Here is a 17,956-nt window from a genome sequence, read left to right on the forward strand (position 1 = left end):
GTGTCTTGTGGGTGTCAGGATGTGTTGACTGTGTCCTGTGGGTGTCAGGATGTGTTGACCGTGTCCTGTGGGTGTCAGGATGTGTTGACTGTGTCCTGTGGGTGTCAGAATGTGTTGACTGTGTCCTGTGGGTGTCAGGATGTGTTGACTGTGTCCTGTGGGTGTCAGGATGTGTTGACCGTGTCCTGTGGGTGTCAGGATGTGTTGACTGTGTCCTGTGGGTGTCAGGATGTGTTGACTGTGTCCTGTGGGTGTCAGGATGTGTTGACTGTGTCTTGTGGGTGTCAGGATGTGTCGTGTCCTGTGGGTGTCAGGATGTGTTGACTGGACTGTGGGTGACTGTGTCTTGTGGGTGTCTGACTGTGTCTTGTGGGTGTCAGGATGTGTTGACTGTGTCTTGTGGGTGTCAGGATGTGTTGACTGTGTCCTGTGGGTGTCAGGATGTGTTGACTGTGTCTTGTGGGTGTCAAATCGAACAACAAATACATGTAATAGTTTTGTTCATACCAAGTGGTAAGACTCTTGTGAATCCACAGAATTCAAAAAGCCAGAGATGAAGGAATCAGAGGTAAGAAACATTAGGTGATGAATTACATTGTTCCCCAACATCAGGAAGAGAGCAGAAGAAGAATGAACTCCAAATCTATGACTTCTAGAATGACACAGGGAAGATCTCGATTGTGTACTCCGTGCGTCCTCTCTCCTCGTCTTCTTTTCAAAACTCATTGGTCCTTCCCATCAAAACCCTTCTCCTACAAAGGGTTTTCAGAAGACGATGAGGAGAGAGGACAATTGAGATCTCCTCTGCTCGCCTCGCGCCATGAGTGGGTGAAACATTCCCCCAGAACCGTACATTGCATTGTGGTCTATTGTTTGCTCTTTGGTCTAATCGAGCCACAACATCAATTTCATGTATTATTGTTTCAATTAAACAGAAAGCCGAAGAATAATTTTAATTATAAAATTATAAATAATAAATATTGATTGGAGAAGGTGGTCTTGGTCTGTGTCTCAAATGAAACCCAATTTTGACGTAGTGCACAACTTTTGACCAGGATCCATAAGCACCTGGTCAACAGAAGTGTACTATATAGCATATAGGGGGCATTTGGGATGCAAAATGGTCTGTCTGTCTCCAGGGAGAATGGTAATGAGGGAAAGGCGGAGCGGTGTTGGTTGTTGACAAAGAGAGAGAGTGGGAGATTGTTGGTTGTTGACGAGGAAAATGCAAAATAGGGAGGTGGGGGTTAAGGTAAATATGCTGCTGTCACCGTGACGCCAAGGGATGAGATTAAAGAGAGCAGGATGAGACCTTCCCAGGCAGAACTGACGTTCATTGGTAAAAGCAGGTATTTGATCTGGTTTCCTGCCTCACACAGTCAGTCGGTATCGGTTACCATGTTTACACGTCATGCACTGCCTATCAAAGATCCTTTCTTCTGTTCAGACAGCTCTACCACCTGGTTGTTCTGTTCAGACAGCTCTACCACCTGGTTGGTCTGTTCAGACAGCTTACCACCTGGTTGGTCTGTTCAGACAGCTCTACCCTTTACCACCTGGTTGTTCTGTCCAGACAGCTCTACCACCTGGTTGGTCTGTTCAGACAGCTCTACCACCTGGTTGGTCTGTTCAGACAGCTCTACCACCTGGTTGATCTGTCCAGACAGCTCTACCACCTGGTTGGTCTGTTCAGACAGCTCTACCACCTGGTTGGTCTGTTCAGACAGCTCTACCCTCTACCACCTGGTTGTTCTGTTCAGACAGCTCTACCCTTTACCACCTGGTTGGTCTGTTCAGACAGCTCTACCACCTGGTTGGTCTGTTCAGACAGCTCTACCACCTGGTTGGTCTGTTCAGACAGCTCTACCACCTGGTTGGTCTGTTCAGACAGCTCTACCACCTGGTTGGTCTGTTCAGACAGCTCTACCACCTGGTTGGTCTGTTCAGACAGCTCTACCCTTTACCACCTGGTTGGTCTGTTCAGACAGCTCTACCACCTGGTTGGTCTCTTCAGACAGCTCTACCCTTTACCACCTGGTTGGTCTGTTCAGACAGATCTACCACCTGGTTGGTCTGTTCAGACAGCTCTACCCTTTACCACCTGGTTGGTCTCTTCAGACAGCTCTACCACCTGGTTGGTCTCTTCAGACAGCTCTACCACCTGGTTGGTCTGTTCAGACAGCTCTACCACCTGGTTGTTCTGTTCAGACAGCTCTACCACCTGGTTGGTCTCTTCAGACAGCTCTACCACCTGGTTGGTCTGTTCAGACAGCTCTACCACCTGGTTGTTCTGTTCAGACAGCTCTACCACCTGGTTGGTCTCTTCAGACAGCTCTACCACCTGGTTGGTCTGTTCAGACAGCTCTACCACCTGGTTGGTCTGTTCAGACAGCTCTACCCTTTACCACCTGGTTGGTCTGTTCAGACAGCTCTACCACCTGGTTGGTCTGTTCAGACAGCTCTACCACCTGGTTGGTCTGTTCAGACAGATCTACCACCTGGTTGGTCTCTTCAGACAGCTCTACCCTTTACCACCTGGTTCTTCTGTTCAGACAGCTCTACCACCTGGTTGGTCTGTTCAGACAGCTCTACCCTTTACCACCTGGTTGGTCTGTTCAGACAGCTCTACCACCTGGTTGGTCTGTTCAGACAGCTCTACCCTTTACCACCTGGTTGGTCTGTTCAGACAGCTCTAACACCTGGTTGGTCTGTTCAGACAGCTCTACCACCTGGTTGTTCTGTTCAGACAGCTCTACCACCTGCTTGGTCTGTTCAGACAGCTCTACCACCTGGTTGGTCTGTTCAGACAGCTCTACCCTTTACCACCTGGTTGGTCTGTTCAGACAGCTCTACCACCTGGTTCTTCTGTTCAGACAGCTCTACCACCTGGTTGTTCTGTCCAGACAGCTCTACCACCTGGTTGGTCTGTTCAGACAGCTCTACCACCTGGTTGTTCTGTCCAGACAGCTCTACCACCTGGTTGGTCTGTTCAGACAGCTCTACCACCTGGTTGTTCTGTTCAGACAGCTCTACCACCTGGTTGGTCTCTTCAGACAGCTCTTCTCTTTACCACCTGGTTGTTCTGTCCAGACAGCTCTACCACCTGGTTGTTCTGTTCAGACAGCTCTAACACCTGGTTGGTCTGTTCAGACAGCTCTACCCTTTACCACCTGGTTGGTCTCTTCAGACAGCTCTTCCCTTTACCACCTGGTTGGTCTGTTCAGACAGATCTACCACCTGGTTGGTCTCTTCAGACAGCTCTACCACCTGGTTGGTCTCTTCAGACAGCTCTACCCTTTACCACCTGGTTCTTCTGTTCAGACAGCTCTACCACCTGGTTGGTCTGTTCAGACAGCTCTACCACCTGGTTGTTCTGTTCAGACAGCTCTACCACCTGGTTGTTCTGTTCAGACAGCTTTACCACCTGGTTGTTCTGTTCAGACAGCTCTACCACCTGGTTGGTCTGTTCAGACAGCTCTACCCTTTACCACCTGGTTGTTCTGTCCAGACAGCTCTACCACCTGGTTGGTCTGTTCAGACAGCTCTACCACCTGGTTGGTCTGTTCAGACAGCTCTACCCTTTACCACCTGGTTGGTCTGTTCAGACAGCTCTACCACCTGGTTGGTCTGTTCAGACAGCTCTACCCTTTACCACCTGGTTGCTCTGTTCAGACAGCTCTACCCTTTACCACCTGGTTGCTCTGTTCAGACAGCTCTACCCTTTACCACCTGGTTGGTCTCTTCAGACAGCTCTACCCCTTACCACCTGGTTGCTCTGTTCAGACAGCTCTACCCTCTACCACCTGGTTGGTCTGTTCAGACAGCTCTACCACCTGGTTGGTCTGTTCAGACAGCTCTACCATTTCTGTAGGGCAAAACAAGGACAACTAAAAGCAGCAGTGGAACAAGTACAACCCTGGGTACGCCATCATCTAGCCTATTGAGAGCTGCATGACGACCCCTCAGAGACTTAGGACTTAGTCCCAGCAAAGCCTTTTGATTAGGCTCTGACTTTTTCATTAGCAATATTGCTAATAACACTAGGGCCCTTCTCTTTAAAAAATGTGTTTTCCTAAATCTCAAGAATGTCATATTGATGTGAGGTTGTGTCCCTCGTGTTGCGTAAAAGAAGACAGACAGACAGACAGACAGGCAGGCAGGCAGACAGACAGACAGACAGACAGACAGACAGACAGACAGACAGACAGACAGACAGACAGACAGACAGACAGACAGACAGACAGACAGACAGACAGACAGACAGACAGACAGACAGACAGACAGACAGACAGACAGACAGACAGACAGACAGACAGACAGCGTGACTTTCCCAGAGTTTTCAAAACAACATTTCTTCTTCCTCTTCATTATCAGCGAGGAGAATTGGTTATTCACAGGGTGAAGTGATAGTAATTAGGTTATGCTTGACAGATCATTGAAAAAAATATGAGAGTGGTTTAAAGTGTGGCATCAGTAATTAGTCAGGATGGGGTTAATATTTAATGTTTAGGGGGGAGTGGGGGGAGAAATAAGAAATGTCCTTCCTCAGATGCAGAATGTGGGAAGACTGATCTTTAAGAATACATTCTGTTACTGCAGTTTCTTTGCCCGGCAACCTTTTGTCATTCCGACCATGACTCACCCCACACATTCTGGCATCTGATTCCCAAATGACGATCATGAAGAACTGAACTCTGATGAAGGAATATGAGACAGTGGATCTTTCTGCTTTTAGGGACAAATACACTTGACTAACGTAGACTGTACACTCAGTGAGAGGGCCTGAAGGCAGTTTATCCAGGGGAGACGAACCCTTCTTCTCTCTCAATCTCCCTGTGTGAATCCACCCCCTACTACAGAGAAGTACTTCCTCTGCTAAACTCCCTGGGCTGACGGAGTGGATGGTTTCTCCTTCCCCAGCATGGTCAGGTAGACTGGCGACAGATGCCCTGCAGATGGGCTTTAAACATGTCTCACTGGAGCGGCTCATTTTTTATTTCATTGTATTTAACCTTTAAGTAACCTTTATTTAACTAGTCAGTTTAACAACATGTTCTGATTTATAATGACGGGCCAGAAGGCCTCCTGCAGGGACTAGGGCTATAGGGATAAGAAATCAAATAAAACACATAGAGGGGGAAAAAAACACATGACGACAAGAGAGACTTAAAGACAACAACCTAGCAAGGCAGCAACACATGACAACAAGAGAGACAGCGCAACACGACATAAAGAGAGACTTAAAGACAACAACCTAGCAAGGCAGCAACACATGACAACAAGAGAGACAGCGCAACACTACATAAAGAGAGACTTAAAGACAACAACCTAGCAAGGCAGCAACGCATGACAACAAGAGAGACAGCGCAACACGACATAAAGAGAGACTTAAAGACAACAACCTAGCAAGGCAGCAACACATGACAACAAGAGAGACAGCGCAACACGACATAAAGAGAGACTTAAAGACAACAACCTAGCAAGGCAGCAACACATGACGACAACATGGTAGCAGCACAAAACATGGTACAAACATTATTGGACACAGACAACAGCACAAAGGGCAAGAAGGTAGAGACAACAATACATCACACAAAGCAGCCACAACTGTCAGTAAGATTGTCCATGATTGAGTCTTTGAATGAAGAGATTGAGATAAAACTGTCCAGTTTGAGTGATTGTTGCTTTGGGGGAGCTCGTTGAGGGCCAGAATCGCTAGCTGCAGCGAACTGAAAAGAGGAGCGACCCAGGGATGTGTGTGCTTTGGGGACCTTTATCCAGAATGTGACTGGCAGAACGGGTGTTGTATGTGGAGGATGAGGGCTGCAGTAGGAATCGTAGAGAGGTGTGAGGCCTAAGAGGGCTGCAGTAGATATCTCAGAGAGGAGGGAGGCAGTAGATATCTAAGAGGGCTAACAGGGCTGCAGGATATCTCAGAGAGGAGGGAGGCCTAAGAGGGCTGCAGTAGGTATCTCAGAGAGGAGGGAGGCCTAAGAGGGCTGCAGCTAGATATCTCAGAAAGGAGGGAGGCCTAAGAGGGCTCAGAGAGGAGGGAGGCCAGTAGGTATCTCAGAGAGATATCTCAGAGAGGAGGAGGCCTAAGAGGGCTACAGTAGATATCCTAAGAGGGCTAAGAGGGCTGCAGTAGATATCTCAGAGAGGAGGGGAGGCAGTAGATATCTCAGAAGGAGGGCTGCAGGGCTAGATATCTCAGAGAGGAGGGAGGCCTAAGAGGGCTACAGTAGATATCTCAGAGAGGAGGGAGGCCTAAGAGGGATATCTCAGAGAGGAGGGAGGCCTAAGAGGGCTAGGTATCTCAGAGGAGGAGGCCTAAGAGGGGCAGTAGATATCTAGGGAGGAGGGCTGCAGTAGATATCTCAGAGAGGAGGGAGGCCTAAGAGGGCTACAGGGATATCTCAGAGAGGAGGGAGGCCTAAGAGGGCTAGGATATCTCAGAGAGCAGTAGATATCTCAGAGAGGAGGGAGGCCTAAGAGGGCTACAGTAGATATCTCAGAGAGGAGGGAGGCAGTAGATATCTAAGAGGGCTACAGTAGGTATCTCAGAGAGGAGGGAGGCCTAAGAGGGCAGTAGATATCTAGGGAGGCCTAGGGATTATCTCAAGGGCAGTGGTTTAGGGCTAGTAGATATCTCAGAGAGGAGGGAGGCCTAAGAGGGCTACAGTAGATATCTCAGAGAGTGTGAGGCCTAAGAGGGCTACAGTAGATATCTCAGAGAGGAGGGAGGCCTAAGAGGGCAGTAGATATCTAGGAGGGAGGCCTAAGATATAGTATATATCTCACTGGGACCAAACTAGACATTAGATTGGTTTATAACAGTAGATATCTCACTGGGACCAAAGGGCTAGACATTAGATATCTCAGAGAGGTTGACTACAGTAGATATCTGACCAACGTATGTCAGGTTAGGGTGCAGTAGATATCTATGTGTAGTAGATACCCTGCTGTAAAGGAGAAACAGGGATGGAAAAACATGCATATTTGTTTAATTAACCATTAGTTTCAGGGCTACAGTAGATATCTCAGAGAGGGAGGCCGATCTGAGGATTTCCACATTATTAAATAGAAAGGGATGAAAACTGCTGTAGATCTCCCTCCACACTGCTGTAGTATCTCAGAGAGGAGGGAGGCCTAAGAGGGCCTCCACACTGCTGTAGATCTCAGAGAGGAGGGAGGCCTAAGAGGGCTGCAGTAGATATCTCACACTGCTGTAGATCTCAGAGAGGAGGGAGGCCTAAGAGGGCCACACTGCTGTAGATCTAAGAGGGCCCTCCAGGCCTGCTGTAGTATCTCAGAGAGGAGGGAGGCCTCCATCTCACTGCTGTAGATCTCAGAGAGGAGGGAGGCCCTCCACACTGCTGTAGATCTCAGAGAGGAGGGAGGCCTAAGAGGGCCCTCCACACTGCTGTAGATCTCCCTCAGAGAGGAGGGAGGCGACACTGATATCTGTAGATCTCCCCTCCACACTGCTGTAGATCTCAGAAAGGAGGGAGGCCCCTCCACACTGCTGTAGATCTCAGAGAGGAGTGAGGCCTAAGAGGGCCTCCAGGCCTGCTGTAGATCTCTAAGAGGGCCAGTAGATATCTCCACACTGCTGTAGATCTCCCCGACACTGCTACAGTAGATATCTCAGAGAGGAGGGAGATCTCATGTCCCTCCACACTGCTGTAGATCTGGGACCCCCCTCCACACTGCTGATATAGATCTCCCTCCACACTGCTGATTGTGTGTTGACTACACTTTACCAACGCATATGTGTACCCTGCTGTAAAAGATATCTCCCCTCCACACTGCTGTAGATCTGCTGTAAAGGAGAAACCCATATTTGTTTAATTAACCACACTGCATTATTAAATAGAAAGGGAGACTGCTGTAGATCTCCCCTCCACACTGCTCTACATCTCCCTCCACACTCCACACTGTAGATCTCCCTGCTGTAGATCTCCCTCCACACTGCTGTAGATCTCCCCTCCACACTGCTGTAGATCTCCCTCCACACTGCTGTAGATCTCCCCTCCACACTGCTGTAGATCTCCCTGCTGTAGATCTCCCCTCCACACTGCTGTAGATCTCCCCTCCACACTGCTGTAGATCTCCCCTCCACACTGCTGTAGATCTCCCTGCTGTAGATCTCCCCTCCACACTGCTGTAGATCTCCCCTCCACACTGCTGTAGATCTCCCTGCTGTAGATCTCCCCTCCACACTGCTGTAGATCTCCCTGCTGTAGATCTCCCCTCCACACTGCTGTAGATCTCCCCTCCACACTGCTGTAGATCTCCCCTCCACACTGCTGTAGATCTCCCCTCCACACTGCTGTAGATCTCCCTCCACACTGCTGTAGATCTCCCCTCCACACTGCTGTAGATCTCTCCCCTCCACACTGCTGTAGATCTCCCCTCCACACTGCTGTAGATCTCCCCTCCACACTGCTGTAGATCTCCCCTCCACACTGCTGTAGATCTCCCCTCCAGACTGCTGTAGATCTCCCCTCCACACTGCTGTAGATCTCCCCTCCACACTGCTGTAGATCTCTCCCCTCCACACTGCTGATCTCCCCTCCAGATCTCCCCTCCAGACTGCTGTAGATCTCCCCTCCACACTGCTGTAGATCTCCCCTCCACACTGCTGTAGATCTCTCATCATAATAGATCTAAACAACCATGTTTATCATCAGTGGTCCTTCTGTAGCTCAGTTGGTAGAGCATGGCGTTCCTCGCCACTGCTGCAGTTCAATCCCCGGGACCACCCTGCGTAGAATGTATGCACACATGACTGTAAGTCGCTTTGGATAAAAGCGTCTGCTAAATGGCATATATTATTATATTATTATCTCCCCTCCACACTGCTGTAGATCTCCCCTCCACACTGCTGTAGATCTCTCCTCCACACTGCTGTAGATCTCCCCTACACACTGCTGTAGATCTCTCCTCCACACTGCTGTAGATCTCTCCTCCACACTGCTGTAGATCTCTCCTCCACACTGCTGCAGATCTCCCCTCCACACTGCTGTAGATCTCTCCTCCACACTGCTGTAGATCTCTCCTCCACACTGCTGCAGATCTCTCCTCCACACTGCTGCAGATCTCCCCTCCACACTGCTGTAGATCTCTCCTCCATACATGTTGTTTTAATCTGTGTGCGATGTCACTGTATCGTATGGTTCACTGCTGCTTTGACACATCAGTTTGAACATCTATAATTCAATCTGTGAGTCATGCTTTTGTGAAAAACTTTTGTGAATAACTTAAAGCCTGGTGACAACACAAACCTCTGGCATAATCTTGTGATCAGGCAGACCAAGCCTTAAAAGCCCTGCTGTCAAGCAGTCCAGGGTGAAAAAAACATGACGTTTATATTTACCATCAGACACAGACATTGTTCAACTATGTGACAAGTTGACAAACAACAAACCTCACACTGACACACATTTTCTGGGAAGTATGTGTGTGTGTGTGTGTGTGTGTGTGTGTGTGTGTGTGTGTGTGTGTGTGTGTGTGTGTGTGTGTGTGTGTGTGTGTGTGTGTGTGTGTGTGTGTGTGTGTGTGTGTGTGTGTGTGTGTGTGTGTGTGTGTGTGATTAGCAGAGCCAAACCACCCCAGAGGTAGAGATATATGTAGAGGTAGAGATAGAGGTAGAGATAGAGGTAGAGGTAGAGGTGGAGATAGAGGTTGGGATAGAGATAGAGGTAGAGATAGAGGTAGAGATAGAGATATGTAGAGAGGTAGAGATTGAGTTAGAGATAGAAGTTGAGATAAAAGTAGAGATAGAGGTAGAGAGGTAGAGAGGTAGAGAGGTAGAGGTGGAGAGGTAAAGGTATAGTTAGAGAAATAGAGGTAGAGAGGTAAAGAGGTAGAAAGGTAGAGAGGTAAAGGTATAGTTAGAGAGAGATAGGTAGAGGTGGAGAGGTAAAGGTATAGTTAGAGAAATAGAGGTAGAGAGGTAAAGAGGTAGAAAGGTAGAGAGGTAAAGGTATAGTTAGAGAAATAGAGGTAGAGAGGTAAAGAGGTAGAAAGGTAGAGAGGTAAAGGTATAGTTAGAGAGAGATAGGTAGAGGTGGAGAGGTAAAGGTATAGTTAGAGAAATAGAGGTAGAGAGGTAAAGAGGTAGAAAGGTAGAGAGGTAAAGGTATAGTTAGAGAAATAGAGGTAGAGAGGTAAAGAGGTAGAAAGGTAGAGAGGTAAAGGTATAGTTAGAGAAATAGAGGTAGAGAGGTAAATGTATAGTTAGAGAGGTAGCGGTAGAGAGGTAGAGGTAGAGAAAAAGGTAGAGTTAGAGGTAGAGAGGTAGAGATAGAGGTATAGATAGAGGTAGAGGTAGAGATAGAGGTATAGATATATGTAGAGGTAGAGATAGAGGTAGAGATATATGTAGAGGTAGAGATAGAGGTAGAGATAGAGGTAGAGATAGAGGTAGAGATAGAGTTAGAGATAAATTTAGAGATAGAAATAGAAATAGAGATAGAGGTAGAGATATTTGTTGAGAGGTAGAGGTAGAGATAGAGTTAGAGATAAATTTAGAGATAGAAATAGAAATAGAGATAGAGGTAGAGATATTTGTTGAGAGGTAGAGGCAGAGAGGTAGATGCAGAGAGGTAGAGGTAGAGATAGAAGTAGACACAGAGATAGAGGTATAGATAGAGATAGCGTATAGAGATAATGAGAGGGGTGGAGAGGAAGAGGTCGACGTCGACGTCGATATATATATATATGTATTTTAGATTTTAGATTTTTCAAATAGCCCCATTGCCTTGATGACAGCTTTGGACACTGTTGGCATTCTCTCAACCAGCTTCACCTGGAATGCTTTTCCAACTGTCTTGAAGGAGTTCCCACGTATGCTTAGCGCTTGTTGGCTGCTTTTCCTTCAATATGCAGTCCAATTCATGCCAAACTATCTCAGTTGGTGTTAAGGTCAGGTGATTGTGGAGACCAGGTCATCTGACGCAGCACTCCATCACTTCCCTTCTTGGTCAAATAGCCCTTACACAGCCTGGAGGTGTGTTGGGTCATTGTCCTGTTGAAAAATGTATGATCGTACCACTAAGCCCAAACCAGATGGGTTTCCAGCAAAGCACCTCCACAGCATAACACCTCCTCCTCCATGCTTTACGGTTGTAAATACACATGCGGAGATCATCCGTTCTCCCCCACCGCGTCTCACAAAGACACGGCGGTTGGAACCAAAAAATCTCAAATTTGGACTCCAGACCAAAGGTCACATTTCCTCCGGTCTAATGTCCATTGCCCGTGCTTCTTGGCCAAAGCAAGTCTCTTCTTCTTATTGGTGTCCTTTAGTAACCTTTTCTAAAAAATGATAGTCCCACTAAGACCAAACAAGATAGGATGGCATATCGCTGCAGAATGCTGTGGTAACCATGCTGGTTAAGTATGCCTTGAATTCTAAATAAATCACAGACAGTGTCAGCAGCAAAGTACCCCCACACCAAAACACCTCCTCCTCCATGCTTCACAGTGGGAAATACACATGCAGAGATCATCCGTTCATCCACACCATTTCTCACAAAGACACGGCAGTTGGAACCAAAAATCTCCAATTTGGACTCCAGACCAAAGGACACATTTATTGGTGTTCTTCAGTAGTTGTTTCTTTGCAGCAATTTGACCATGAAGGCCTGATTAACACAGTCTCCTCTGAACAGTTGATGTTGAGATGTTTCTGTTACTTGAACTCTGTGAAGCATTTATTTGGGCTGCAAATTCTGAAGCTGGCAACTCGAATTAACTTATCCTCTGCAGCAGAGTCTAAAGAGGGTCTTTCTTTCCTGTGGTGGTCCTCATGAGTGCCAGTTAACTCTCTAATGAACTTCTCCTCTGCAGCAGAGTCTAAATGAGAGGTCTTTGAACTTTCCTCTGCAGCAGAGTCTAAAGAGGGGTGGTCCTCATGAGAGCCAGTTAACTCTCTAATGAACTTCTCCTCTGCAGCAGAGTCTAAAGAGGGTCTTTCTTTCCTGTGGTGGTCCTCATGAGAGACAGTTAACTCTCTAATGAACTTCTCCTCTGCAGCAGAGTCTAAAGAGGGTCTTTCCTGTGGTGGTCGTCATGAGAGACAGTTAACTCTCTAATGAACTTCTCCTCTGCAGCAGAGTCTAAAGAGGGTGTTTCTTTCCTGTGGCGGTCCTCCTGAGAGACAGTTAACTCTCTAATGAACTTCTCCTCTGCAGCAGAGTCTAAAGAGGGTCTTTCCTGTGGTGGTCGTCATGAGAGACAGTTAACTCTCTAATGAACTTCTCCTCTGCAGCAGAGTCTAAAGAGGGTCTTTCCTGTGGTGGTCCTCATGAGAGACAGTTAACTCTCTAATGAACTTCTCCTCTGCAGCAGAGTCTAAAGAGGGTCTTTCTTTCCTGTGGCGGTCCTCATGAGAGACAGTTAACTCTCTAATGAACTTCTCCTCTGTAGCAGAGTCTAAAGAGGGTCTTTCTTTCCTGTGGTGGTCCTCATGAGAGACAGTTTCATCATAGCGCTGGATGGTTTTTGCAACTGGACCTGAAGAAACTTTCAACGTTTTTGAAATGTCCATATTGACTGACCTTCATGTCTTAAAGTAATGATGAACTGTTGTTTCTCTGCCTATTTGAGCTGTTCTTGCCATAATATGGACTGGGTCTTTTACCAAATAGGGCTGTCTTCTGTATACCAACCCTACATTGTCACAACACAACTGATTGGCTCAAATGCATTAAGAAGGAAATAAATTCCACAAATGAACTTTTAACAAGGCACACTTATTAATTGAAATGCATTGCAGGTGACTTGCTCATGAAGCTGGTTGAGAGAATGCCAAGCGTGTGGAAAGCTGTCATCAAGGCACAGGGTCGCAATTTGAAGAATTTCAAATATAAAATATATTTTGATTGGTTGAACACTTTATTTGTTAAAACATGATTCAATATGTTATTTCATAGTTTTGATGTCTTCACTATTATTCTACAATGTAGAAAAGACTAAACATAAAGAATAACCCTTTACTGGTGTTCTAAAACGTTTGATTGGTAGAGGTATTGACGTAGAGGTAGAGAGGTAGAGGTAGAGGTAGAGAGGTAAAGGTAGAGGTAGAGAGGTAGAGGTAGAGGTAGAGAGGTAGAGGTAGAGAGGTAGAGGTAGAGCAGTAGAGAGGTAGAGGTAGAGAGGTAGAGGTAGAGGTAGAGAGGTAGAGGTAGAGGTAGAGGTAGAGGTAGAGAGGTAGAGGTAGAGGTAGAGAGGTAGAGGTAGAGAGGTAGAGGTAGAGAGGTAGAGGTAGAGCAGTAGAGGGGTAGAGGTAGAGGTAGAGGTAGAGGTAGAGAGGTAGAGGTAGAGGTAGAGGTAGAGAGGTAGAGGTAGAGGTAGAGGTAGAGGTAGAGGTAGAGGTAGAGAGGTAGAAGAAGAGATGTAGAGGTATATAAGTAGAAAGGTAGAGAGGTAGAGAGGTAGAGGTAGAGGTAGAGAGGTAGAGCAGTAGAGAGGTAGAGGTAGAGCAGTAGAGCAGTAGAGAGGCAGAGGTAGAGCAGTAGAGAGGTAGAGAGGTAGAGGTAGAGCAGTAGAGAGGTAGAGAGTTAGAGGTAGAGCAGTAGAGAGGTAGAGGTAGAGCAGTAGAGGTAGAGCAGTAGAGAGGTAGAGAGGTAGAGGTAGAGCAGTAGAGAGGTAGAGAGGAAGAGGTAGAGGTAGAGGCAGTAGAGAGGTAGAGGTAGAGCAGTAGAGCAATAGAGAGGTAGAGGTAGAGCAGTAGAGCAGTAGAGAGGTAGAGGTAGAGCAGTAGAGCAGTAGAGAGGCAGAGGTAGAGCAGTAGAGAGGTAGAGAGGTAGAGGTAGAGCAGTAGAGAGGTAGAGAGGTAGAGGTAGAGGTAGAGCAGTAGAGCAGTAGAGAGGTAGAGGTAGAGCAGTAGAGCAGTAGAGAGGCAGAGGTAGAGCAGTAGAGAGGTAGAGAGGTAGAGGTAGAGGTAGAGAGGAAGAGAGGTAGAGAGGTAGAGACATAGAGAGGTAGAGAGGAAGAGGTAGAGTTAGAGGTAGAGAGGTAGAGAGTAGAGAGGTAGAGCAGTAGAGAGGTAGAGGTAGAGCAGTAGAGCAGTAGAGAGGTAGAGGTAGTGCAGTAGAGCAGTAGAGAGGCAGAGGTAGAGCAGTAGAGAGGTAGAGAGGTAGAGGTAGAGCAGTAGAGAGGTAGAGAGGTAGAGGTAGAGCAGTAGAGAGGAAGAGGTAGAGTTAGAGATAGAGGTAGAGAGGTAGAGGTAGAGCAGTAGAGAGGTAGAGGTAGAGCAGTAGAGAGGTAGAGAGGTAGAGGTAGAGCAGTAGAGAGGTAGAGAGGTAGAGGTAGAGCAGTAGAGAGGTAGAGAGGAAGAGGTAGAGTTAGAGGTAGAGAGGTACAGAGGTAGAGGTAGAGCAGTAGAGAGGTAGAGGTAGAGCAGTAGAGCAGTAGAGAGGTAGAGGTAGAGCAGTAGAGCAGTAGAGAGGTAGAGGTAGAGCAGTAGAGCAGTAGAGAGGCAGAGGTAGAGCAGTAGAGAGGTAGAGAGGTAGAGGTAGAGCAGTAGAGCAGTAGAGAGGTAGAGGTAGAGCAGTAGAGCAGTAGAGAGGCAGAGGTAGAGCAGTAGAGAGGTAGAGAGGTAGAGGTAGAGCAGTAGAGAGGTAGAGGTAGAGCAGTAGAGAGGTAGAGGTAGAGCAGTAGAGAGGTAGAGAGGAAGAGGTAGAGCAGTAGAGAGGTAGAGAGGTAGAGGTAGAGCAGTAGAGAGGTAGAGGTGGAGGGGTAGAGGTGTAGGGGTAGAGAGGTAGAGTTAGAGAGGCAGAGGTAGAGGTAGAGAGGTAGATGTAGAGAGGTAGAGGTAGAGACATAGAGAGGTAGAGGTAGAGAGGCAGCCCCCTGGCCTGTACTACACCTGCTCAGAGAGAGGAAGATTTGGGCCAGGTATCCTCCAGTACACTGGCCTAATAGATCCAGATGCGAAGGTAGAAGCTGGCAGTACCCTGTACACCTGGTCTATACAGCTGTTCAACGTGGCTCTGCAGTACCCTGTACACCTGGTCTATACAGCTGTTCAACGTGGCTCTGCAGTACCCTGTACACCTGGGCTATACAGCTGTTCAACGTGGCTCTGCAGTACCCTGTACACCTGGCATATACAGCTGTTCAACGTGGCTCTGCAGTACCATGTACACCTGGTCTATACAGCTGTTCAACGTGGCTCTGCAGTACCCTGTACACCTGGCATTTACAGCTGTTCAACGTGGCTCTGCAGTACCCTGTACACCTGGCATATACAGCTGTTCAACGTGGCTCTGCAGTACCATGTACACCTGGTCTATACAGCTGTTCAACGTGGATCTGCAGTACCCTGTACACCTGGCATTTACAGCTGTTCAACGTGGCTCTGCAGTACCATGTACACCTGGTCTATACAGCTGTTCAACGTGGCTCTGCAGTACCCTGTACACCTGGTCTATACAGCTGTTCAACGTGGCTCTGCAGTACCCTGTACACCTGGTCTATACAGCTGTTCAACGTGGATCTGCTGTACCTTGAACACCTGGTCTATACAGCTGTTCAACGTGGATCTGCAGTACCCTGTACACCTGGTCTATACAGCTGTTCAACGTGGATCTGCAGTACCCTGTACACCTGGCATATACACCTGTACACCTCGGTTAAGGCGGCTTTACTCACCGGCTTGTCAGTGAAAGGGGTTGACTCGGAGGGTGCCATATCGTAGTAGGGAGGCTGGAGAGGAAGCTTCTGCATGTCCTCACCCTTGTCCAGATGAACCACCTACAGGAAACATCACAGCTCAGACTCTAGAGCAGGGCACAACACAGGCGACAGGGTGTCATCTGGGCCGTGACCAGTGTATTTCTCCACTGTTTTACACTATGGAATCACGCAGAAAGATATCATTATCAATTGTATTGTTCAGAAGTGGTGTTTTCTTAGAAACAAGAAATGTCTTTGTAAAATGTTGATGCAGCTCAGACACCGCACAGCTCCGAGTGGAATGGTGAAAGAATGGAGACAACCTAAATAACGTCACTAGGAGAGACATAGCCACTCAGACCATAAATAACATCACTAGGAGAGACATAGCCACTCAGACCATAAATAACATCACTAGGAGAGACATAGCCACTCAGACCATAAATAACATCACTAGGAGAGACATAGCCACTCAGACCATAAATAACATCACTAGGAGAGACATAGCCACTCAGACCATAATTAACATGGCTCTGCAGTACCCTGTACACCTGGTCTATACAGCAGTACTGTATCATTTTAATCATTTTAGTCAATAAGATTCTTGCTACGTAAGCTTAACTTTCTGAACATTCGAGACGTGTAGTCCACTTGTCATTCCAATCTCCTTTGCATTAGCGTAGCCTCTTCTGTAGCCTGTCAACTATGTGTCTGTCTATCCCTGTTCTCTCCTCTCTGCACAGACCATACAAACGCTCCACACCGCGTGGCCGCGGCCACCCTAATCTGCTGGTCCCAGCGCGCACGACCCACGTGGAGTTCCAGGTCTCCGGTAGCCTCTGGAACTGCCGATCTGCGGCCAACAAGGCAGAGTTCATCTCAGCCTATGCCTCCCTCCAGTCCCTCGACTTCTTGGCACTGACGGAAACATGGATCACCACAGATAACACTGCTACGCCCACTGCTCTCTCTTCGCCCACGTGTTCTCGCACACCCCGAGAGCTTCTGGTCAGCGGGGTGGTGGCACCGGGATCCTCATCTCTCCCAAGTGGTCATTCTCTCTTTCTCCCCTTACCCATCTGTCTATCGCCTCCTTTGAATTCCATGCTGTCACAGTTACCAGCCCTTTCAAGCTTAACATCCTTATCATTTATCGCCCTCCAGGTTCCCTCGGAGAGTTCATCAATGAGCTTGATGCCTTGATAAGCTCCTTTCCTGAGGACGGCTCACCTCTCACAGTTCTGGGCGACTTTAACCTCCCCACGTCTACCTTTGACTCATTCCTCTCTGCCTCCTTCTTTCCACTCCTCTCCTCTTTTGACCTTACCCTCTCACCTTCCCCCCCTACTCACAAGGCAGGCAATACGCTCGACCTCATCTTTACTAGATGCTGTTCTTCCACTAACCTCATTGCAACTCCCCTCCAAGTCTCCGACCACTACCTTGTATCCTTTTCCCTCTTGCTCTCATCCAACACTTCCCACACTGCCCCTACTCGGATGGTATCGTGCCGTCCCAACCTTCGCTCTCTCTCCCCCGCTACTCTCTCCTCTTCCATCCTATCATCTCTTCCTTCTGCTCAAACCTTCTCCAACCTATCTCCTGATTCTGCCTCCTCAACCCTCCTCTCCTCCCTTTCTGCATCCTTTGACTCTCTATGCCCCCTATCCTCCAGGCCGGCTCGGTCCTCCCCTCCCGCTCCGTGGCTCATTGCGAGCTCACAGAACAGGGCTCCGGGCAGCCGAGCGGAAATGGAGGAAAACTCGCCTCCCTGCGGACCTGGCATCCTTTCACTCCCTCCTCTCTACATTTTCCTCTTCTGTCTCTGCTGCTAAAGCCACTTTCTACCACTCTAAATTCCAAGCATCTGCCTCTAACCCTAGGAAGCTCTTTGCCACCTTCTCCTCCCTCCTGAATCCTCCTCCCCCTCCCCCCCTCCTCCCTCTCTGCAGATGACTTCTTCAACCATTTTGAAAAGAAGATCGACGACATCCGATCCTCGTTTGCTAAGTCAAACGACACCGCTGGTTCTGCTCACACTGCCCTACCCTGTGCTCTGACCTCTTTCTCCCCTCTCTCTCCAGATGAAATCTCGCGTCTTGTGACGGCCGGCCGCCCAACAACCTGCCCGCTTGACCCCATCCCCTCCTCTCATCTCCAGACCATTTCCGGAGACCTTCTCCCTTACCTCACCTCGCTCATCAACTCATCCCTGACCGCTGGCTACGTCCCTTCTGTCTTCAAGAGAGCGAGAGTTGCACCCCTTCTG

At 48.1% G+C, this 17,956-nt stretch overlaps 1 protein-coding gene across 3 annotated transcripts in view; it reads right to left on the reverse strand.

The window, feature by feature from the left end:
- LOC124005882 (nectin-1-like) overlaps positions 1 to 17,956 on the reverse strand; it is a 579,711-nt gene that overhangs the window by 31,909 nt on the left and 529,846 nt on the right. For all 3 annotated transcript variants that reach the window (XM_046315515.1, XM_046315519.1, XM_046315518.1), the window contains exon 8: positions 15,664 to 15,765. In XM_046315515.1, coding sequence (XP_046171471.1) covers positions 15,664 to 15,765 — 102 coding nt within the window. The remainder of the gene's footprint in view (positions 1 to 15,663; positions 15,766 to 17,956) is intronic.

Source organism: Oncorhynchus gorbuscha, linkage group LG19, assembly GCF_021184085.1.
Source record: "Oncorhynchus gorbuscha isolate QuinsamMale2020 ecotype Even-year linkage group LG19, OgorEven_v1.0, whole genome shotgun sequence".
Lineage (NCBI taxonomy): Eukaryota > Metazoa > Chordata > Actinopteri > Salmoniformes > Salmonidae > Oncorhynchus > Oncorhynchus gorbuscha.